The 24,952-nt window shown below is 43.9% G+C and overlaps 1 protein-coding gene across 4 annotated transcripts in view; it reads right to left on the bottom strand.

The window, feature by feature from the left end:
* Nucleotides 1-24,952, bottom strand: part of snx19a (sorting nexin 19a) — a 34,312-nt gene that overhangs the window by 2,477 nt on the left and 6,883 nt on the right. For 2 of the 4 annotated variants that reach the window (XM_024400478.2, XM_024400477.2), the window contains 10 exons: nucleotides 17,749-17,835; nucleotides 16,195-17,604; nucleotides 15,789-16,007; nucleotides 11,294-11,432; nucleotides 10,972-11,072; nucleotides 10,734-10,853; nucleotides 10,440-10,546; nucleotides 10,005-10,101; nucleotides 9,674-9,839; nucleotides 9,152-9,275 (listed from right to left, as the gene is read on the bottom strand). In XM_024400478.2, coding sequence (XP_024256246.2) covers nucleotides 9,152-9,275; nucleotides 9,674-9,839; nucleotides 10,005-10,101; nucleotides 10,440-10,546; nucleotides 10,734-10,853; nucleotides 10,972-11,072; nucleotides 11,294-11,432; nucleotides 15,789-16,007; nucleotides 16,195-17,604; nucleotides 17,749-17,772 — 2,507 coding nt within the window. In that variant the 5' untranslated portion in view covers nucleotides 17,773-17,835. Of the gene's footprint in view, nucleotides 1-9,151; nucleotides 9,276-9,673; nucleotides 9,840-10,004; nucleotides 10,102-10,439; nucleotides 10,547-10,733; nucleotides 10,854-10,971; nucleotides 11,073-11,293; nucleotides 11,433-15,788; nucleotides 16,008-16,194; nucleotides 17,605-17,748; nucleotides 17,836-20,375; nucleotides 20,423-24,952 lie in introns of those variants that run through there. The other 2 variants (XM_024400479.2, XM_024400480.2) reach the window with 2 other exon arrangements.

Here is a 24,952-nt window from a genome sequence, read left to right as displayed (position 1 = left end):
ACCTTAACACACTGCTAACCTGAATTCCTAATAGCTGATTCATGCTTGATCCGGCACAGCTCTCCGGAGGCTCCGTATGGAGGGTGTGACACAATCGCGGAGCCTTGGGAAGCTTGCAGAAGCCAAATCATGCTCCACACCACATCGCCGTGCTCTCCCAAATTTTGTAACAATGCAGAGGGCTCTGTATTGCTCCGGATTGACATGATTAGTTGACGGTAGGTGGGGGCGGGATGTCCTGTATAAACACAAACTCACTTCCTTGACAACAGCTCTGTGCTGCTCCGCAAAGCGCAAGAAGTATGAAGGCCTTGACTCCTGCAGAGGCCGTATCACGTATTGGATTGACCATGCAGCGCCTTTCATCCTAACCTTAAATTAAGACCAAATGAATTTCATGAATTTACAATATAGACAATTTTGACTTTGCAGCTGGCCTCTCTTAAGGGGAAATTGCTCAGTTCTGCTTCCAGGACAAGACTCATGACACACACACACACACACACACGAAGCAAGAGTCCCTCCTAGGCACGTCCCCCCTCCATCTCAGCTCACTCCTCAACATCTCCACTACCAATAGCAATCTGTGCTCTGGTACACATCTCTTCACATGTACATTTGAGTCATTTAGCGGATGCTCTTATCCAGACCCACATACAGTTAGTGCATTCATCTTCAGATCGCTAGGTGAGACAACCACATATCAGTCACGGAAGTACATTTTTCCTCAATAAAGAAGTTCTCAGCAAAGTCAATAAGACCAAGATGTTACAGTGGAAACTGGCCCGCACGTCCAATGGCCATCATTCAATCCAGTTTTCTGCCGCGAACGAGCTGAAATAAACTGCAAAAAACGCTCAAACTTGACATTCATTCCACCACTCCCCTTTCTGATCATTAAGTCGGCTGTGTTGCAATTTTTGCTGCCAGTTATATTGTTTTTTTCCCCCTGCTCTAACCCACTGTGAATGTCTCATTGTGGTACAGCTGATGAATTTGTACCTTTCCTCTGTACATGCATATAGAGTGTTGACTTGTTTGGCGGTACTGTGTGTTGTGCTGTTTGTTCACTCCTCTAATGTTACGCCTCTTGGCCAGGTCATCATTGCAAATGAGAATGGGTTCTCAGTTTAGACGTACGGCGGCAGCGTGATTTCTACTTTTCTGAACACATTAAGTGTACCTCAGAAGGTCCCTGAACAATGTATGTGTGTAACAGGCACCCATCCAAGAACACGAGCAGACATTTTAATATGGGGGGGGGGGGGCAACCAGAACAACGAAGATCACGTCGGACCGATAAATCTGATTTAGTGCCACAGAAATAAGTACGGTTGCTTATACAGTAACAGCATTCGTGTTCTCTGTTAAATAGAGGACGACGCAAGACGAGAGTCGAGACGAGAGTCGAGACGAGAGTCGAGACGAGAGTCGAGACGAGAGTCGAGACGAGAGTCGAGACGAGAGTCGAGTCTCGTCGAGACGAGAGTCGAGACGAGAGTCGAGACGAGAGTCAAGACGAGAGTCAAGACGAGACCAATGAATATAAAAATAACATGTTGCAGCTAACATGCCGCACACACACACAACCCGGTCTGTGTTGTTCTACATTGATCTACTTACGGGTTGAAACTGTTTAGACTTCCTGCTCTTCGGGTTGTAAAACAAGCCTCTTATCCACAGTACTACAGCCTCCTGCTGCTCTTTGAGCTCTACTGGAAGAGGACGACGACAACTCTCCCTCCCTGTTTAGGGCCAAATAGCATTCTAGTTTGCTCTGTTTTTTTGTTCATTCATTCCAATGTGTCAAGTAATTCTCTTTTTTGTTTTCTCATGATTTGGTTGGGTCCTGGGGCTCTGTGAGGTGTGTTTGTGTTTGTGAACAGAGCCCCAGGACCAGCTTGCTTAGGGGACTCTTCTCCAGGTTCATCTCTCTGTAGGTGATGGCTTTGTTATGGAAGGTTTGGGAATCGCTACCTTTGCGGTGGTTGTAGAATTTAACGGATCTTTTCTGGATATTCATATTTAGCGGGTATCGGCCTAATTCTGCTCTGCATGCATTATTTGGTGTTTTTGAGGATATTTTTGCAGAATTCTGCATGCAGAGTCTCAATTTGGTGTTTGTCCCATTTTTTGAATTATTGGTTGGTGAGCAGACCCCAGACCTCACAACCATCAGGGGAATGGGTTCTATAACTAATTCAAGTATTTTCAGCCAGATCCGAATTGGTATGTCAAATTTTATGTTCCTTTTGATGGCATAGAATGCCCTTCTTGCCTTGTCTCTCAGATCGTTTACAGATTTGTGGAAGTTACCTGTGGCACTGATGTTTAGGCCACACGTATAGATTTTTGTATTTGTGGTCCTGGCGACTGGCCCTTTTTTGGAACACCATTATTTTGGTCTTACTGAGATTTACTGTCAGGGCCCAGGTCTGGCAGAATCTGTGCAGAAGAGCTAGGTGCTGCTGTAGGCCCTCCTTGGTTGGTGACAGAAGCACCAGATCATCAGCAAACAGTAGACATTTGACTTCAGATTCTAGTTGGGTAAGGCCGGGTGCTGCAGACTTTTCTAGTGCCCTTGCCAATTCGTTGATATATATGTTGAAGAGGGTGGGGCTTAAGCTGCATCCCTGTCTCACCCCATGGCCCTATGGGATTTTTTGTGTTTTTTTAACCTATTTTAACCACACACACACTTGCTGATTATGTACATGGATTTTATAATGTTGTATGTTTTCCCCCAACACAACTTTCCATCAATTTGTATAGCAGACACTCATGTCAAATTGAGTCGAAGGCTTTTTTGAAATCATTTTGGTTTGTTTGTCAATTAGGGTGTGCAGGGTGAATACGTGGTCTGTCGTACAATAATTTGGTAAAAAAGCCAATTTGACATTTGCTCAGTACATTGTTTTCACTGAGGAAATGTACGAGTTTGCTGTTAATGATAATGCAGAGGATTTTCCCAAGGTTGCTTTTGACGCAGATATGGGGGTCAAATTTGTCTCTCTCTGCTCACTCTCTCCGCTCACACTCTCTCTCTCTCCGCTCACTCTCGACTCACTCTCTCTAGCTCTCTCCGCTCTCACTGAACGGGGAAGGGGACATTAATAAAAGCTAGCAGGCTCAGTGACATAATGCCCATGGCATTCTAATATGGTCCATCGAACGTACACTATGTAATGTTGTGTGTTTGAATGACTGTGTATCTCTACGGCAGGTGGCCTGTGTAGTATGGAAGGATTGTCTATAGGCACATGGCTTGCAATGGGGCATAATGACAGACTCAATACGGCCTGCTGGTCCATGGCTGTATAAACCTTTGTAAATCTGTGATGCATGGTAAAAGGCACACTTTGGGTTTTCTTAATTCTGGCATACTTTAGGAGAATGTTCTGAGCACAGAGGGCTATACCATCCATACTAAGTTTATGAAGGAATATTTATACAGTTTCTGATTCTTTTTTATACAGTTTATGGATGAATAGGAATTTTTCCTGTCCTGATTGATAACGTGTCAGTGACCCTTTGCCCTCAAGTCTGCAGTATTGATCTGATGGCTGGGATGAATCATGAGTGCTGCTCTTGTCATCTGTCTGAGGATGCACGCTTTCTGCCCAGAATCAGATGAGATTGCTAGGAGTGCTTTGCATGACTGTTCTCTGCAGTATGTCCATGCAAACAACACAGGACTACAAAACTGGAGGCCCCAAGTTTTGAAGCGTTTTGACCCGTCATAGGTCACTTCTTGCCAATCATATAAACATTTATTTTTATTTTTAAAACAATCTGTCTCGTATTCAGACACATAAAACCTCAATTATCTTTAAGAAAATGCAGTCATGTAAGAATGTTTTTAGAGGTCTTTCTTTACAAATAGCGATCTGAGAATAAATATCCCCATAACGCATTTTACAAGAAATCTGCCAATATATTGTATATCAGCCAACTGAATACAAGACAAGAACCCCCAAGAATGCCTTGTGCTGTAGTCTATTCATGTCAACAGCATAATTCAGATAAGAAAAGATTCCTTAAAATGTTCAGATGATGGTAAAATGCTTCATAATGTTAAGATATGCTGCCTAGCAACAAATACCATTATCTTTAAGATGCAGTCTTTATACCACAATTGCACAATTTGTACACGGAAATACTTTTCATGACAACATAGTGTTTCCACACACTGTTAAAATGAAGTGAGCAACATTCAAACTAGTGGCAACTGAGCTGCCACCAACTTTTAACAGGGCACATCCATTTGGCCATACAGGTGAAGGTGTTCACTTTACAGTCCGTTTGTATCTCTCTGATAATATGGCTATGTGGTTCAAATTGCTGTGGTTCTAATCTCTCATGGAAAAATTCTGCGTGTAAAACGAAAGAATCTGTCAGAGCAGCCGTAGTTCCGGTGTTTGGGTTTTTCATCTCTGGTTATTTGAACAAATCATTTTGCAGGTGTTAGCATCTTTCGAATTTTGGAAGGGGAGGGAACATCTTCGAATAGAGCTCCTCGTTCCACTCTTTGTTCTAGCATTTCTTGATATCTTCTCTTAACATGTATTGGACACAGAATTTAATCGAGCAGCTGACCAATTACATGAGACTTTAGTTCTGGGTTAACCAAGATTACTTTGGGTGGAAGGCCGTCTACAGCCAGGATGACTAGATGTTAATGTCTCGGTGATGTCTTCATAATTACACAATTTGTAAACAAAAAAGGTACTTTTCATGACAAATGTCCTTCCGCGCATCTATTTGCACTGGTAAAGGTGTTTACGGTCATTGCGCCTGTCTGATAATACTATACAGACTCTGTGGCCGAGACCGTCTGCAGGATGACTGCGACTAGGAAATGTCTCTGTGCCGTCTCATCTCTCCCCTGCCTCTCTCCTCCCACTGGTTGTGTGAAAAGACACACCTCAGCAGCTCATCATCCCCAGGACAGTCAGGACTTTCCCAGCAGCACTGTGTCTGGTCTGGCCTGGAGGTGAAATCTAGCCCCATTGTCGGGCTTCTGGCTTGTATGAACTGGACGGACTCCTCTCACCTGAGAATGGGTTGGGCAGATAGAGACACAGCCCAGGCGGCGCGTCTGTTGGAAGACCCTTGAAAAGTCCAAGCCACCTGTGGGCCAGCCCATTGTGTGCAGTGTCCTTTGACACCTAAAGGGTTGCACCAGTGATAACGCAGGGGCCTGATGTAAAAGAGTGAATCGAAAGGAGCCCTGTCATGCTCTGTGTTTAGCATTATGAACCCAACCCAATCCCATGGCTGACCTAAACCCCCTGCTCATCTCACACCCAAATGCAATGGCCTGGTCTCTGATGTCATATCCTGTCACAGAACCCAGTGCAGTGGTGCAACAAATATATTTATATTTTGTCATATTTTAGTCATTTAGTCCTTTCCAGAGCAACTAGGGTTTAGAGACTTGCTCAAGGGCACTGACAGATTTTTCACCTAGTCTGCTCGGGGATTCAAACCAACACCTTTTGGTTACTGGCCCAACACACTTAACAGCTATGGCTAGGACTAGGTCTAAGGCATGGAATATAAGATTCTGACATAAAAGCTATGGAAATTGCCATTCAATATTAAATATCATTCTGAAACTCCAAACCTTCCTCAACGTTCTGTGGCCATACTTCTACAGATGTGTGCTGCCTCCTAGCGGTAGAAAGGGACATTGCGACACGAACGTTACAGATCCCAGATTTGTATTATTATTATTATTTTTTAAACCTTTATTTAACTAGGCAAGTCAGTTAAGAATAAATTCTTATTTTCAATGACGACCTAGGAACAGTGGGTTAACTGCCTGTTCAGGGGCAGAACGACAGATTTGTACCTTGTCAGCTCGGGATTTGAACTTGCAACCTTCCGGTTACTAGTCCTAGTCTAACCACTAGGCTATCCTGCCACCCTAAATAATTGATATAATTTATTTAAGTGTCATACATCTACTGATGCAAGGCCCACATGGGCCTAGCGGACACCACAGAACGAAATAATATTTTACAAATTAAATGCATACAATAATCAATGCCAGTACAGCGACCATCGAGCCACACGACACAAACAGTACATTTCTCCTTCTCCTCCAGGCATTATGAACAAATTCAGCCATCTCAAACACGCCCCGTCTGAAAAAAAATTCAAGCCTCTGCTCATCCTGTAACCAGAATGCTTCAGGGTTATCACAAATAGTTTTTTTCTTCAGAGAGTCATACAGAGGGCAATGAAAACACTAAATGGATTTGGTTTTTGATTTCCCCGAGATCACATAGTAGGCAAATTCTCTCCTCTTCAGACGCTCTGTTAAATCTACCCGTATCTTATAGCCAGAGGGAGGGTGTTGGATCAGAGTTGTGCACAAACTGGGTTTTTGTTAGAATCAGGTAAGCATATGCTTCAAGGCTGTAGTTATTTTTGATAAGTGTGTACATTCTAAGTTTAGGTTTAAACGAAACATCAACTGCCCATTATTCCTTGTGGATCTGAAAAGGCTTGTCCTTGATTTGGTTAACACCACATGGTCATTTGTTCCTGAATATATATATACTGCAAATCAGTTTCACAAATAAATAGATAACAATTATCTAGCCCACAGATAGTTATGAGTACGGTCCCACCTTTTTTTGTGATTATGTGTCTGTTTCATAGACGTAACATGTCACCTTTTTGCCTAACCACACATGGTTCCCAACCCATATCTCCACAGATGGCCAGGTTTGGAGTCAGTTTGTGCACACCAAGAAAGCAGCGGATTGTCTGTTTTGAACATTGTTACACACAATGTATACAGCTGAGAATAAGCCCGGACCCTAAGGCTCTGCCTGCAGAATCTGCCTGTGATCTGATGCCATCGTCAAAGGTCATGTGTTCATTCAGACTGAAACCAAGGTATTTATAGAGCCCAGTGTAGAATAACGGGGTTGTACCAAAACAAACGTTGTGTGCACTTCTCTGCACGCCCTTCTTTCTGAAATTAACAATCTAGGTCCTCTCTTGATTTATCGCTAGTCTCCCGTTAGCACACCGTAAACTAACAATATTCAACATATTCTGGGGGTCATCTTCGGTCCCGGTAAGGAGAACTACTTCATCAGCATATACAACAAGATCCCAGGAATATATCAGCAACTTTAAACACCAAGTTTAGCATGTTTGATTTGTAGGGCTAAATCATTAACATGTAGTGGGAAATAAATGGGAGAGAGTACGTCTCCCTGTTTTACACCGTAAGGGTTTAGAGACCCGCCTGTCCTGAGGTCATTGACCTGAACACAGGCAATTGGAGGCCAATAAAGAGCTTTGATGGTATCATAGAATCTTCCATCAATTACCATTTTAATTGGTCTAAAGGCAAGAAGGTCTCTATTCACCCAATTATTCGCCTTCTGAAAAAATAAATAAAACAGGCAAAAGTTGTCTCTCTTGAATTCTAGCCAGGACCACGGTGGAGACAGTATAGATATGGTCAATACACGCTCTGGCTTTCCAAAAGCCATTTTGTTCATCAGCAAGCTGACCAGACAGTTTTAGGTGCAGTTGCAATGAACAAACACCGGCTTCTTGCAATTTCAGACACAGCCATAGTATAGCTTCTGGCCGAGCTAACAGGCCTCAGCTCTTCCGTCAGCATACTGATTCTACAAGCCTGGGCTGCCTGGGTCACAGGAACCTTCCACGAGCTGATTAATATATGGACGCCATTCAGGAATCCCTCACTTACTGAGAAACGGGCTCGTTGCTACTAACAAAGGAAAACAGCCCAAAAGTAGTCAACAAGACAGGACCGCACTGCAGGCATTGTGCCCTCAGTGATGCGTTGGGCTGACTGCACCTCCCTCTGGAGAGCCATGCGGTTGTGGGCGGTGCAGTTACCATACCAGGCGGTGATGCAGCCTAACAGAATGCTCCCGATGGTGCATCTGTAGAAGTTTGTGAGGGTCTTAAGGGCTATGCCGAATTTCTTCTGCCTCCTGAGGCTGAAGAGGTGCTGTTGTGCCATATTCAAATGGTGGGACCATTTCATGTCCTTGGTGATGTGCACATCAAGGAACTTGAAGCTTTTGACCCTCTCCGATGTGGATGGGGGCATGCTCCCTCTGCTGTCTCCTGTAGTTCACGGTCAGCTCCTTCATTTCTTTTAAGTTGAGGGAGAGGTTATTTTCCCGTCACCACTCCTCCAGAGCAATTTTTTGTTGTTGCAGTTCTATACATTTAGCCGTTTCTAATGTCTATTCACGTGATAATTGAGTGACTCAAACACTACACGAAAATCGATGAGCTAACAAACCTAGCTAAAAAAACTGACCCGTGCCCCTCCCCCTGCCGACTGCAGTTTGGGAACCACTCCTCCCAGGTATGCAATGACTGACATGACAAGAGGAAAGCTGATGATACACTACCCAATTTAGATTTCTACTATTCATACTTTCAAGAGTAAGTTGAAAACCACTGTCCTAGCTAACCTAAATTACTGAATGGATCAAATAGTGTTCTTGCCACAATCTAACCAAAATGTGTACTTATTCCAGGGGTCATATGAAGTATGTGGTACCACATCTGACTAGGGAAGTCCTGTTCCTGACAGTGTAAAGTTGATTCTGTGACAGAAGATGCAATGGGTTAAAGTGCCCTGAATTACTAAGCAAACTGACTAACAACCCCATATGTACAAGATGAGTGGTTTGTTTCTTCTAGCTGCTAGTGGAGCAAAGGGCCACGCGCAATATAAAAGATGAGTATGAAGGACCAACTGTTCTTTACTGTTGAAGTCTATGATGAGGGAGTGGTATGGTCTGCTTCCCTGTTCTAATCTATGGTGAGGGAGTGGTATGGTCTGCTTCCCTGTTCTAATCTATGGTGAGGGAGGGGTATGGTCTGCTTCCCTGTTCTAATCTATGGTGAGGGAGTGGTATGGTCTGCTTCCCTGTTCTAATCTATGGTGAGGGAGGGGTATGGTCTGCTTCCCTGTTCTAATCTATGGTGAGGGAGTGGTATGGTCTGTTTCCCTGTTCTAATCTTTGATGAGGGAGTGGTATGGTCTGCTTCCCTGTTCTAATCTATGGTTAGGAAGGGGTATGGTCTGCTTCCCTGTTCTAGTCTATGAAGATGACGTTCTGATATGGTGTGATACCTCTCAATGAAGGTGCCAAACAGCAGTCTGATGGTCTTCTGTATGTTCTCAGTGCAGAGCCAGCTCCACTGGTCCTTCATCAGCAGACACAGGATGTTCAGAGCTACGTCTGCCACGGCCGTGTCTGCACGAACACGCATCACAGTCAGATTCACACATATAAGCGCGCACGCAACAGAATACAAAACCTGAACTTGACAAAGATACAAATACTGGGACATGATTCTGGAACATGAATAACAGAAAGGCAAACAGAGCCAGATAGCCTCAGACAGATAGTCAACACCGTTTCCTCAAACCAGTGGTGTGGTACTGGCCTACAGAGGCTGTGCAAGGTCACTACCACCTGCTGGCCATTACTGAGTGGAGCATGGTCATAGATGATCTCATTTGGAAAGTTTATCATTCTGATAATAATGTCTGGTTTTTGCACTGAGACGGTCCTTAGATATTCAGTCAACTGCATGAAGGTCCTTCATAGGTTGATAATGCAGGCCCATGTAGACGTTAGAAAAACTGTACCTGTCCCCCGTAGTTTTCTCTCCCGACCCCCACCTCCCTTCCTGTCTTTGCCAGGTAGCACGCTGAACCTCCTCCCGTCAGCCTCCTTCTCCTGGGGAGCATAGAGCAGAGCCTCCTGGTCCTTTATAAAGCCCTCCAGACCAGACAGGGACAGGCCATGGAACACCTGCAGAACCAGCCCAGGGCACAGGAATGAATGAGTGTATTAATGGATGGATGGATGGGCGGGTTGAGTGAGTGAGTACAATCAAACAGACAGTTTGATGACATTAATATTAAATTATTATTCATATTGATACTCATTGATATGAACCTTCTGTGGTTAACTTACAGTGCTCCCTTCATTGAAGCAGTATATGACTCTGGGCTGGATTTCAGGTATATTGAGAGTAGGGGCGACTTTGCTGGAGAACCTCAGCCGGACAGACCTGACACAACAAGCAACAATTAACAAACACATTACACAAAACTAGATAGTTTGACTTTAATGTCATAATAGCAGTTACAGAGAACACATTTTTTTTCCTAAAGCAGCTTTCAAATTTCACATGTGAATTGAAAACTACAGCGAGTTGTTTACAGGTGTTTTAATGAGTATTTCAAGAGAGACATGATAGTGGAAAAGCTTTGGCCAGGCCGTACATATTTGTGACATTTAGAGAAAGAGAAGAAACAGAGAGGGGGAAGAGAGAGAGAGAGAACAGAGTGAGTGAGTGAGTGAGTGAGTGAGTGAGTGAGTGAGTGAGTGAAAAAAAAAGACTCCCACCTCTTCCTTCCTTCTGGGGCATTCCTCGCATCAGCAGGCTCTCCATCCAGGTCGTCCTCAGCACGAGGGAATGCTGTCTTCAGAGTGTCTACAGCATTCGCCATCATCTACAGTAGACGCCAATAACCAGGCCCAGGAGGACACAGCACACAAACAGCACCAAAGTTAGCTTCCTGAAAAAACCTGTCACCAGAAACCACACCTTCTATCATTTCTCATTATCTCTCCCTTTTCATGTTTTTAGGTCACGTTATCATGCACTGTTTTTATTTCATAGCCCAGTTCAGTTGTCACCTTATCAATCCGGGACATAACAAATGGTTTCTTCTCGAAGGCTGTGCTGGCGTCTGTGTGAAGAGCCAGGAACTCCTGCATCTCGTCGCTGTTGGCCGTCTCAGGGATGGTACACAGTTGCTGGAAGAAAAGAAAGCGATCAGATAGTGAGTGATCAGATACGATGCAACAGTCACATTTCAAAAACATACAAATCAGGAAATGATTCACCTTGTTAGATAAACAATTAAATTCCTACTTTAAGAAAGGTATCCAGCTGTCCTTTCCGAACTTCCACCTTGTCGATATCTGGGTTCCCAAACGGAAGATCAGGGAAAATCTTCTTGGGTCCCTTGACATCTGAAATGGAAAAGATACAAACACCCTTTGGTGAGAATAAAATATCCATACAGCACGTGTAAGACTTCATCTACGCTATGAATGATTTGTTTTGACTGAATATAATGTACAGCTGCCAGCTTGGGTTGGAATCTGGCCTACTGCTCTTTCAGCACTCTCTCGTACCGCTCACCGCAATCTCTCTCTAGCCAAAAAACATACAAAAGACTTGGACTTCTTACTCTTAATCATCTTCCTGAGGTCAGGCTTCTCCTCCAGGCGCGTCTGCAGGTGGAGGAACTCGCTGTAGCGCCGGTTCACAGTGTGATAGGCTACAGGTTGTAGAGTACCTAGGCTCTCCGAGTCAACCACTGTCTCATACTTGGGGAACAACAACGGTTACCGATTGACTGGGAAGGTTTAATAAGGCTAGTCCAATGTTCACATTTCAATAAGGCTAGTCCAATGTTCACATTTCAATAAGACTAGTCCAATGTTCACATTTCAATAAGACTAGTCCAATGTTCACATTTCAATAAGACTAGTCCAATGTTCACATTTCAATAAGACTAGTCCAATGTTCACATTTCAATAAGACTAGTCCAATGTTCACATTTCAATAAGGCTAGGCCAATGGTCACATTTCAATAAGACTAGTCCAATGTTCACATTTCAATAAGGCTAGGCCAATGGTCACATTTCAATAAGGCTAGGCCAATGGTCACATTTCAATAAGACTAGTCCAATGTTCACATTTCAATAAGACTAGTCCAATGTTCACATTTCAATAAGACTAGTCCAATGTTCACATTTCAATAAGGCTAGGCCAATGGTCACATTTCGAGATCGATATTAAAAAAGGTATTAAAAAAGGTAAGGAAGTGTACACTAATGTCCAGTACTGTCACAAGTGATTCATCTAGCATTGTAACTTATGATAAAAAAAGAGTCGCAGGCCTATGTGTTACATTGTTGCTATCCCTGCCTTTAGAGACCATGACTGCGTAAGCATTCAAGCGTCATGCCAAAATGTATATTTCCACCTAAATAGATGTATTTATCACGAGAGGGCCATAAACAAAACCTAGTAATGTATACTGCCAGAATGATTCAAAATCCAGCTTTCTGGTATTAAAACAAATAGTTGAGGTGTAGTCGATGAGGACACAAGCTCAAGTACACAGTACAACTATGATAAAAATGTGAAAATATGAAATATTTGATGCATTTCTTATTCAACACTGTATGAATAAGGTTTGAAATGACTTATATGCTTTCTAAATATAGTATAATCAAATTAGTACTAGCTAGAGCGACAAAACCACTCTCTCCTGCTCCTCTAGGATCTACGGGTGTTTCCACATATAGTCCTCTTTAAAAGAACCGATCTCAGACCTCTTTAAAGTGAACTCTGGGGTAGAAGATAAGAAGCTAAATACGTCAGGGCAGTATTCACACTTCCCTTGACTTTGAACTCTTTTGCTAGTTCATGTCACCTATTTTGTGGTGTGAGTCCTCTTTGCATTCACATTGCTATGTTCAGAAAGGAACCAAGATCTTTTTCCAGCATTCACTCAAATGCACTCTGGATTTTTACACAGTGCAGGACAAGCCATTCCATTAGATCATGTTATCAGACAGCTAGACAATTACATTTTGGAAGCTAATAGACTAATAGAATTTAGTTAAAAGATGAGACATAATAATTATAATCATAAGATAATATTACCATGCAAATATGATTGGTAACAGAATAAATTGCAGAAGAATACTGCAGATTAAATAATGCTGTGATGGCAAAGGTGCATAAAAATGGAGGAATTCAGATACAGTGCATTTGAAAACGGACTTTTTCGTCATTTTGTTACATTACAACCTTATTCTAAAAAGTTTTTTTTTTTTAAATTCTTCATCAATCTACACACAATAACCCATAATGACAAAAGCGCTAACTTTTTTTTGAACAGAAATACCTTACTTACATAAGTATTCAAACCCTTTGCTTTGTGACTCATAACTGAGCTCTTGTGCATCCTGTTTCCATTGATCATCTTTGAGATGTTTCTACAACTTGGAGTCCACATCTGTGGTAAATTCAATTGACATGCTTTGAAAAAGGCACCCACCTGTCTATATAAGGTCCCACAGTTGACAGTGCATGTCATAGCAAAAACCAAGCCACTAGATCAAAGGAATTGTTCGTGACAGGATTGCACAAATCTTGGGAAGGATACCAAAACATTTCTGCAGCATTGAAGGTCCCCAAGAACACAGTGGCCTCCATTATTCTTAAATGGAAGACGTTTGGAACCACCAAGACTCTTCCTAGAGCTGGCCCCCGGCCAAACTGAACAATCAGGGGAGAGGGGCCTTGGTCAGGGAGATGACAAAGAACCCAATGGTCACTCTGACAGAGCTCCAAGGTTCCTCTGATGAGATGGAAGAACCTTCCAGAAGGACAACCATCTCTGCAGCACTCCACCAATCAGGCCTTTATGTTAGTGACCAGATGGAAGTCACTCCTCAGTAAAAGGCACATGACAGCCCGCTTGGAGTTTGCCAAAAAGGCACCTAAAGTACTAAAGGACACCTAAAGAAACAAGATTCTCTGGTCTGATGAAACCAAGATTGAACTCTATGGCCTGAATTCCGAGCGTCACGTCTGGAGGAAACCTGGCACCATCCCTACGGTGAAGCATGGTGGTGGCAGCATCATGTTGTGGAGATTTTTTTTCAGAGGAAGGGATTAGGAGACTAGTCAGGATCAAGGGAAAGAAGAACAGAGCAAAGTACAGAGAAATCCTTGATGAAGGCCTGAGCGCTCTGGAGCAGGATCTCAACAGGACAACAACCCTAAGCACACAGCCAAGACACCGCAGGAGTGGGTTCGGGACAAGTCTCTGAATGTCCTTGAGTGGCATTTTAGAATAAGGCTGTAACGTAACAAAATGTGGAAAAGTCAAGGGGTCGGAAAACTTTCCAAAGTCACACTGTATGAAGTATTCGTTTCAGCACTATCCACACGCAACATAATTCAATGTGACTATATATCAGCACAATCTACCTTTTCATTTTTTCAAATTGCCGCCGTCTTGGAGCTAGAATTGGGATAATGTATACTGTGCTAATGCCAATACAAAAAAGAGTAACTACGGCGAACTTAGCAAATGAGGTGTTTCTGGTAAGTACACGGGGGCCGTCCTCCATTTTTATGCACCTTCGCCATTGAAACTTTAACAGCCAATGTAGGCTACTGCCCCTTTAAGAGGCTAGCATTAATTTCGTGGTCAATGCTATCCGGGAATCCTTGGGACGTTCCTACCCTAAATCCTAACCGTAACCGTAATCATAACCATGACCTAACCCCAACCCTAACCTTAACCATTGTAAATGCCAACTTCATATGGGGTAACGTAACTACGTAGGGCCGTAACTACATATGAGGACACCGAGGTCCGAACCACTGTAATTACTCAGAATAAAAATAAATAAATTATTATTATTCAAAAAATTAGGAACTCAGTTGGTGTCTCAATTTACTGTTGAGAGTTAGAAAAAATAGAATACACCAGGTGCAATATGTCATCCACTGACAGTCACTCAATTAGCCCATGTCAGTAAAAACATTTAAGATTGCTAAATTAATCTAGCCACCTATCTAAACTTGTAGTAATAATGGTGATTTACTGACTGGGCACACAGGGCATGTGCCCAGGGGCCCTGACCTTTGGGTGCCCCCATTGATTTTGTGAGTCACTCTCATTCAGATATCATATTAACACGGCATAAGTCATGGCAAAAGGTGAAGTATTGCAGGAAATCAGCTTTAAAAGTGCAACAATGTCTCCCCACCCCATGGTAAAATGTGTAGAATTGCAAGAAATGTTCTCTAAAGCAAACTTGTTTGTTTTCTTTGGTTAAAGATCCTGTGCAGTCAAAAACAAGATTTTTCTGAGTTTTCTATGTATACAGTACCAGTCAAAGTTTGGACACACCTACTCATTCAAACCCTCAAGTACTCAGAATATGTGGGAACTCCTTCACGACTATTGGAAAAGTAGGTGACACTCTACGTGATTTATTTAGAATTCAAAGCACCCTTAACCAGCATGGCTACCGCAGCATTCTGCAGCAATACGCCATCCCATCTGGTTTGCGCTTGGTGGGACTATCATTTGTTTTTCAACAGGACAATGACCCAACACACCTCCAGGCTGTGTAAGGCTATTTGACTAAGAAGGAGAGTGATGGAGTGCTGCATAAGAAGACCTGGCCTTCACTAGCCTGCACTAAAAATAACTTGTAATATTGGTAGTAAGTAACTGTCTGAATGTCATCGTGATACAGCTCAACGGGGAAAGTTAGCGCTGCAAGCCGGAAACACAACACAGGGCACAGTATGAGAGGGAAGTTAGATAGTGTAGGCCAGGGCGACAGCTAAAGCACATGTATTATAGTACAACTACAGTATTAATGTCTACATTTTCTTTTTTTTACTCCGCTAAAAAAACAAATGATTCTAAAATCCCAATTTAGACAGGAAAGTTTCAAATTCTCACTGAAGTTTCTAGCCACAATAATTAACTAGCTAGCTCTGAATGCAAGCCATTTTGATTTACTGTGTCCACAGATTGATTTATATGCAGAAATGTCGGTCAGAGCCGGTACCAGAACCACGCTAGAATTTATATCTAACCTAGTTTTACACTGTGTTAAAGACATAATGTTAAGACTTACCTTTACGGTGTATAGAGTATAGGGGTGTGAGCCGGTGCTGCGGTGCTCCTTGGCTGTCACAGCACCAGTGATTCTCAGGTTCTGGATAAGGACGGGTCCATCTGGGCTGCTGAGGGGTTCGAAGCTGAAGGGGGTCAGACACAGCCTCCCTGGAGGGACAGGGCAGCCTGGGGGCAGCTCCTCCGCCATGCCCGCTGGCCAGTGGGGCTGCTCGGACACCTGCATCTCAAGATTTTAGCAAAGCCATTCATAGCAATTTGTAACCTTATTTATTCTACGTCATTATTTTGTATTGTTTTATATTTGTACACAATTTAAATAACTGTTTAAGAAAATGTAGGAGTGCCGAAAGACCAATAAATAAAGTAACAAGAAAACAAATAAACAAACAAACAAACAAACAAACCTTGGGTCCCAGGACCTTCAAGTTGCCGAAGCATCCAGGCGGCTCGTCTTCAAACACACTGCAGAAGTTGGTAGGGGAGGTACAGTCACAGAAGCTGTCTGTCTGGTCCTCCTCGGAGTCCATCTGGTCTAGGGACTCCACAGAGAGCTGATTGGATTCTGTCGATGGGGACTCCAGGTCCGAGTCCACAACCTGATACAGGCGGCTGCCACCGCTGCAGGACCTCAGCAGATCCATAGACACATGACAACTGTTTATTTTGATCGATGAACCAATGCATGGCATTGGTAGGATCGCCCCACAGTACTGCCGTGTTTCCTCCTTCAGATCTGGCACTGCCGTATGGTAGGACTCCATGGATTCCAGGGAGTCTGGAGTGGCTGGCTTGGGAGGAGTGGGGCTGTTGCTGGACTCGTTCTGGTCTCTCGGAGTCTGGAGCCAGGAGGTAGAACGGGTCTGGGTCCAGAGCTCCTGCTGTGTCTGACTCCTGTGCAGCTGGACTGGAGTATCAGAGAGCTCATCGAGGGACTCATCCGGTGATTCTTTGGCTTTGGTGAACAAGTCCACAATGGTAAGGTTGAGCCAGTCAGGATCGGACACCCTACTGACCAGTGGGAGGAGGACGTTACAGGTGATCAACTCCCCCACCATGTATCTCCCTGTCCTGGTCTCCAGGTGAGGGAACGGGACCAGGACTTGCATTAGGAGGTCCACTACGGCCCGGGAATAGCTGAGCTCCGTGGCTGGACTAGCCAGGGCTGGGTGGGGGGCATCTGCCTGGCTATAGAGCTCCCACAGGCTGGGGGTGCTGGAGCTGTCTCTGTCCTGCATCCCCAGCCGTGCCTCTGCCTGCTTCATCATCTCCCTGGCTGTCATGTAGCTCTGCAGGTGGCAGCCACACAGCTCCAAGGTCCTCTGGACCAGCACTCTCCTGTCCACGCACCGAGCCCTCTCCTTCAGCTCCATCACTGAATCCAACATGGCGTCCCGCATAATGTGCTCAAACTCCCCCAGCCCCTCCTCCTCGGTCAGCATGGTGTGGTACCAAGATGACACAAAGTCTCGGATGGCTTTATGCACAGCGCTTTGGATCTCGTGGTCCAGCCTCCATTCGCTCTCAGGCGAGTGGAGGGCCGGCTGTGATCTACCCAGGGGGACGAAGTGCTCCAGGTGTAGCAGGCTGTTGGCATCCAGGGCAGCACGGGACCCCAGCCAGCCACCCAGGACCACCAGCAGGCTGGTGAAGAGACAGAGGAGCCACACATTCACCAGGAGATGGAAGAGGACCATCCATGCTACTAGCACCCCCAACACCACAAGCCTCCTCTGGCCCAGTAACTCTGAGAGGGCCCAGTGGTTAGGGTTAGGACCAGAACCCTCTGGTGGAGGCATTCCCCTCAGTGCTGAGACCTGAGTTAAAAAGCAAGTAATAGAAAATCAATACACACCTCAATCAAATATCCGTATACCTTAGAGAACATTGGGGATTTCTTTCAGATGATATCATTTTAAAATTCATGGACTTGATTTTCAGGGAGAGAAACTGATACTCACAGACCTGGGTTGAAAACAAATCATTCAAAATGCACACTTCAAGCAATAGGTGGTGGCAAGGCTCCAGTTGTTTTTAGATACCTCTACCTGAGATATAACAAAACACAACAATGTTTTTTCAGATCTATAATGTCTCATCTATTAAAATGGATGGTTGTGTAAATATATTTTACTGCAAAGGTGGTTAAATTGATAGATATTGTGTGACACCCCCTAAACTCAAAAGTGCAGAATAATGCCTGGCTGGAGGGAGGATGATAAGCTTACACATAAGCTTACAGTATGTAATACACTGCTCAAAAAAATAAAGGGAACACTAAAATAACACATCCTAGATCTGAATGAATTAAATATTCTTATTAAATACTTTTTTCTTTACATAGTTGAATGTGCTGACAACAAAATCACACAAAAATTATCAATGGAAAACAAATTTTTCAACCCAGGAAGGTCTGGTTTTGGAGTCACACTCGAAATTAAAGTGGAAAACCGTGCTACAGGCTGATCCAACTTTGATGTAATGTCCTTAAAACAAGTCAAAATGAGGCTCAGTAGTGTGTGTGGCCTCCATGTGCCTGTATGACCTCCCTACAACGCCTGGGCATGCTCCTGATGAGGTGGCGGGTGGTCTCCTGAGGGATCTCCTCCCAGACCTGGACTAAAGCATCTGCCAACTCCTGGACAGTCTGTGGTGCAACGTGGCATTGGTGGATGGAGCGAGACATGATGTCCCAGATGTGCTCAATTGGATTCAGGTCTGGGGAACGGGCGGGCCAGTCCATAGCATCAACGCCTTCCTCTTGCAGGAACTGCTGACACACTCCAGCCACGTGAGGTTTAGCATTGTCTTGTATTAGGAGGAACCCAGGGCCAACCGACACCAGCATATGGTCTCACAAGGGGTCTGAGGATCTCATCTCGGTACCTAATGGCAGTCAGGCTACCTCTGGCGAGCACATGGAGGGCTGTGCTGCCCCCCCCAAAGAAATGCCAACCCACACCATGACTGACCCACCGCCAAACCGGTCATGCTGGAGGATGTTGCAGGCAGCAGAACGTTCTCCACGGCGTCTCCAGACTCTGCCACGTCTGTCATGTGCTCAGTGTGAACCTGCTTTCATCTGTGAAGAGCACAGGGCGCCAGTGGCGAATTTGCCAATCTTGGTGTTCTCTGGCAAATGCCAAACTTCCTGCACGGTGTTGGGTGTAAGCACAACCCCCACCTGTGGACGTCGGGCCCTCATACCACCCTCATGGAGTCTGTTTCTGACCGTTTGAGCAGACACATGCAGATTTGTGGCCTGCTGGAGGTCATTTTGCAGGGCTCTGGCAGTGCTCCTCCTGCTCCTCCTTGCACAAAGGCGGAGGTAGCGGTCCTGCTGCTGGGTTGTTGCCCTCCTACGGCCTCCTCCACGTCTCCTGATGTACTGGCCTGTCTCCTGGTAGCGCCTCCATGCTCTGGACACTACGCTGACAGACACAGCATTGATGTGCCATCCTGGATGAGCTGCACTACCTGAGCCACTTGTGTGGGTTGTAGACTCCGTCTCATGCTACCACTAGAGTGAAAGCATCGCCAGCATTCAAAAGTGACCAAAACATCAGCCAGGAAGCATAGGAACTGAGAAGTGGTCTGTGGTCACCACCTGCAGAACCACTCCTTTATTGGGGGTGTCTTGCTAATTGCATATAATTTCCACCTGTTGTCTATTCCATTTGCACAACAGCATGTGAAATTTATTGTCAATCAGTGTTGCTTCCTAAGTTGACAGTTTGATTTCACAGAAGTGTGATTGACTTGGAGTTACATTGTGTTGTTTAAGTGTTCCCTTTATTTTGAGCAGTGTACAATATTGCAAGCTCTGATATTGCTCAAATTTGGAATACAAGGGTTGTCTGCAGCATGCTTCTTTGGAAATATAGACCTGTAGACACAGAGATACAATAGGCGGAAATATAATGGATATTTATGATAAATGTAAGCTTTACTTTTTGGTAGCTGAGTAACAGAACTTTCTAAATCAAATTCGCTCTCATTCTGTGCTGCGTGGCCCTGCCTGACAAAAATACATAGTTACACGTTTTTTTTAATGTTGTGGCTACAGTAAATCGTCTCTAAAGAAAACAATTGGGCTCAGACATCGAAATTAAATGTTTTTGGCTCCAAAGCCCCTATTCTTGCAATTAAGTGAGGATGACACAATAGATTATTGTTGGGGTCACCCTGGATTTTTGCCTCAAATCCAATATGGCATCCAAAATCCCAAAAGACTGCCATAATACCATGTGATGGAGGTTAAATAATCTGGAAATATGATTTTTGTAAATTATATACATTTATATACATTTACTCATGCCCATAGAGTGTTTTGGTGTAAATACATTTTTATTATGAATCCAATACGGCCAACATGACTAAACGCAACTTGTGACAATTTCTAAGCTTGTTCTGACTTACAGTTCATATAAGGAAATCAGTCAATTGAAAGAAAATCATTAGGCCCTAATCTATTGGATTTCACGACTGGGAATACAGATAGGGTATGCATCTCTTGGTTGCAGATACCTTTAAAAAAAAAAAGGAAAACCAGCCAGTATTAGGAATGACCACCATTTGCCTCATGTACCTCGACACATCTCCTTCGCATTGAGTTGATCAGGCTGTGGATTGTGGCCTGTTGTCCCACTCCTCTTCAATGTCTGCGCGGAGTTGCTGGATATTGGCAGGAACTGGAACACGCTGTCGTACATGTCAATCCAGAGCATGCTCAATGGGTGACATGTCTGGTGAGTATGCAGGCCAGGGAAGAACTGTGCCATTTTCAGCTTCCAAGAATTGTGTACAGATCCTTGCGGCAAAGTTGGTCAGACGATCCCAGGTGTGGAGGTCCTGGGCTGGCATGGTTACACATGGTCTGCAGTTGTGAGGCCGGTTGGACGTACTGCCAAATTCTCTAAAATGACATTGGAGACGGCTTATAGTAAGAAAAATGAACACGTAATTCTCTGGCAACAGCTGTGGTGGGCATTCCTGAAGTCAGCATGGCAATTGCACACTACCTCCAAACTTGAGACATCTGTGGATATGTTTTGTTTGACAAAACTTCACATTTTAGAGTGGCCTTTTATTTTTTTATTTTATTTTTTATTTGAATTTTTACCCCTTTTTCTCCCAAATTTCGTGGTATCCAATTGTTCAGTAGCTACTATCTTGTCTCATCGCTACAACTCCTGTACGGGCTCGGGAGAGACGAAGGTTGAAAGTCATGCGTCCTCCGATACACAACCCAACCAAGCCACCCTGTTCTTAACACAGCGCCATCCAACCCGGAAGCCAGCCGCACCAATGCGTCGGAGGAAACACCGTGCACCTGGCAACCTTGGTTAGCGCGCACTGCGCCCGGCCTGCCACAGGAGTCGCTGGTGTGCGATGAGACAAGGATTTCCCTACCGGCCAAACCCTCCCTAACCCGGACGACGCTAGGCCAATTGTGCGTCGCCCCACGGACCTCCCGGTCGTGGCCGGTTACGACAGAGCCTGGGCGCGAACCCAGAGTCTCTGGTGGCACAGCTGGCATTGCAGTACAGCGCCACCCGGGAGGCCGATGAGTGGCCTTTTATTGTCCCCAGCACAAGATGGACGTGTGTAATGAGCATGTTGTTTAATCAGCTTCTTGATATGCCACACCTGTCAGGTGGATGGATTATCATGGCAAAGTATAAATGCTCACTAACAGGAATGTAAACAAATTTGTGCACAACATTTTTTGAGAAATAAGCTATTTGTGCATATGGAACATTTCTGGCAACTTTTATTTCAGCTCACCAACACTTTACATGTTGCATTTATATTTTAGTTTAGTATATATTTTCAATCTGTGTTCATGTTTTAGTCTTATTCACACACTTAAAGCATATTAACAATGGGCACTGCCTTTAATGACACAAGCACACAAGTTAACCAACTTACATGAAAGCAACCTGTAATACAACAGTCAGGTACTCTAGTAGCGTACATGTAAAGCTCTAACATTTTCCCTATTTTCCCCACTGAAACGAAGGTTGATACAAAGTATTTGAAGTGACCAAGACATGAGTGTGCCCTAACAGGGTGAGGAGTTAAAGTAGTGGTTCTAGTTCCCTGCTGAAAAAAATAGTACAGATCAGCCTAAATTGCATGCTGGTCTATGCTGGTCAAAGTTGGTCAGACCAACATGGTCTAGCTGGTTAGGCAGGCTGACGATCTGCTCAAGCTAGTGATGCTGGTGACCAAGCTGTTCCATGCTGGTCTGCAAAACTACACCCATCATTATCATATTTCCTAACATGCTCTATTGTAGTTAGATTTTTTTTTAAATGTTTGCTTCAATATCTGGGCTTTTGTATGTACATGAATGTATCTTATGCTACACAAAGAGAAATAAGATACATTTTTCTAAACTAATCCAATCAGTTGACTTACCGCACCCGTTGCTGAAATGCTTGTTCCAGTTAAGATGATTTAGCTAGTCTAATTCATTAACCATTCTAACCCTGGCAGTCATTCTGAATATAGCTTGTTGGATCTCCCCACTCTGGCTGGATTCCATTTCTTAAGGCTGGTTGCCATCAAAAACACAGCAAAGGTGAGAGTATGTTTTTTTGAATGTTAAATGTGGAAAAAAGTCCTGCAGGTCAAATCAGGTAGGATGATAATTTGGCAAATAGCAATGTGGGTGGTAGGCTGTGATTCATCTGGGGCAGACCCAGCAGGAGATGAGCAGAGTGAGAAAACCTGTGAGGACAACCTTAGACTACTAATTAAACTATGTCCTACACTCTTAAGAAGCGTTGGTTCTGAGGGACGCTGCACAGATCCACTCACACACACACACACACTCAGAAAGTATTCAGACCCCTTCACTTTTCCCATATTTTGTTACAGCCTTATTCTAAAATGGATGAAATTGTTTTTCCTTCATCATTCTACTACACCTAATAATCCATAATGTTAAAGCAAAAACAGATGACATTTTTCCTAAATAAATAAAAAAATACTGAAATATCACATTTACAAAAGTATTCAAACCCTTTACTCAGTACATTGTTGAAGAACCTTTGGCAGAGATTAAAGCCCCGAGTCTTTCATGGGTATGATTCTACAAGCTTGGCACACCGGTCTTTGGAGAGTTTCTACCATTCTTCTCGGTTGATCCTCAAGCTCTGTCAGGTTGGATGGGGAGCGTCGCTGCAAAGATATTATCAGGTCTCTCCAAAGAAGTTTGATCGGGTTCAAGTCCGGGCTTTGGTTAGGCCACTCAAGGACATTCAGAGACTTGTCCTGAAGCCACTCCTGCATTATCTTGGCTGTGTGCTTAGGGTCGTTGTCCTGTTGGAAGGTTCACCTTCGCCCCAGTGAGGTCCTGAGCGATCTGGAGCAGGTTTTCATCAAGGATCTCTCTGTACTTTGCTCCGTTCATCTTTCCATCGATTCTGACTGGTCTCCCAGTCCCTGCCGCTGATGCTGCCACCACCATGCTTCACTGTAGGGATGGTATTGGCCAGGTGACGAGAGTTGCCTGTTTTCCTCCAGACCTGATGCTTGGCATTCAGGACAAAGTGTTCAATCTTGGTTTCATCAGACCAGAGAATCTTGTTTCTCATGGTCTGAGAGTCCATTAGGTGCATTTTGGCAAACTCCAAGCGGGCTGTCATGTGCCTTTTACTGAGGACTGGCTTCCGTCTGGCCACTCTACCATAAAGGTCTGATTAGTGGAGTGATGCAAAGATGGTTGTCCTTATGGAAGGTTCTGCCATCTCTGGAGCTCTGAGAAGGGCCTCGAGTTGATCCGAGGCCCTTCTCCCCCGATTGCTCATTTTGGCCAGGTGGCCAGCTCTCAGAAGAGTCTTGGTGGTTCCAAACTTCTTCCATTTAAGAATGATAGAAGACACTGTGTTCTTGGGGACCTTCAATGCTGCAGAAATGTGTTGGTACCCTGCCCAAGATCTGTGCCTTGATAAAATCGTGTCTCAGCGCTCTATGGACAATTCCTTCGACCGGTCTTGGTTTTTGCTCTGACATGCACTGTTAACTGTGGGACCTTATATAGACAGTTGTGTGCCTTTACAAATCATGTCCAATCAATTTAATTTACTACAGGTGGGCTCCAATCAAGTTGTAGAAACATCAAGGATGATCAATGGAAAAAGGATGCACCGGAGGTAAATTGAGTCTTAAGCAAAGGGTCTGAATCCTTATGTAAATAAGTATCTGTTTTTTTTTTACATTTGCAAAAATTTCTAAAAAAACTGTTTTCGCTTTGTCATTATGGGCTACTGTGTGTAGATTAATGAGGGAAAAAAATGTACTTAATTCATTTTAGAATAAGGCTGTAATGTAACAACATTTGGAAAAAGTGAAAGGGTCTGAATACTTTCCGAATGCAGTCAGTCAGGCAGTCAGTTATCGAAATTGACACCCTTGATAACGATGAGCAAAAATGTATGCTAAAAAGTGGGAAATTATCATTTTACACTAATACAGTTGCTCACAGAAAGAGATTCTTTAACAAGTAATAGTTTTTTCTGTAAAAGGCACGGTCAAAATTGACACCCCTGTTTTTGATAGCTTTTAATACTTCACCTTGCAAGGATAACAGCACTGAGCCCTTTGTTCAAATGAGAACACATTGGCAAGGATCTTAGGCCAATTTTGCCATACAGAATCCTTCCAGATGCTTGATATCCTTCATCTGCGATTATGGGCTGCCCTCTCAGATTCAAACCATGTATTTTAATTGATTTCAAGTCCCGAGACTGAGATGGCTATTGCAAAATGTTGATTTTGTGGCCAATTAAGTATTTATTTGTGGATTTTGATGTGTGCTTGGGGTTATTTTCTTGCTGGAAGATCCACTTGTGGCCAAGTTTAGGCTGCTGGCAGAGGAAGCCAGGTTTTTAGCTAAAATGTCCTACTTGGTATGATGCCGTTGACCTTAAAAGGGGCCCATGGATCAGTGGAAGCAAAAAAAAGCCCCATAACATCAAAGATACACCACCATATTTTACCGTAGGTACTTTTCTGCATATGCTTCTGTTTGTAGACGTCAAACCCACCACTTGTGTGCATGGTCAAAGAGCTCTTTTTTCATGTCATCTGACCATAACACAGCCTGGAGTTTGATAAACGGCATTGACACTTGGATTTGAACCGGTGCTATGGTCA

This window comes from Oncorhynchus tshawytscha, linkage group LG16 (assembly GCF_018296145.1).
Source record: "Oncorhynchus tshawytscha isolate Ot180627B linkage group LG16, Otsh_v2.0, whole genome shotgun sequence".
In the NCBI taxonomy this organism is placed as follows: Eukaryota; Metazoa; Chordata; class Actinopteri; order Salmoniformes; family Salmonidae; genus Oncorhynchus; species Oncorhynchus tshawytscha.
The sequence above is the reverse complement of the archived record's forward strand: the minus strand, read 5'-3'. Positions and strand labels throughout refer to the sequence as shown.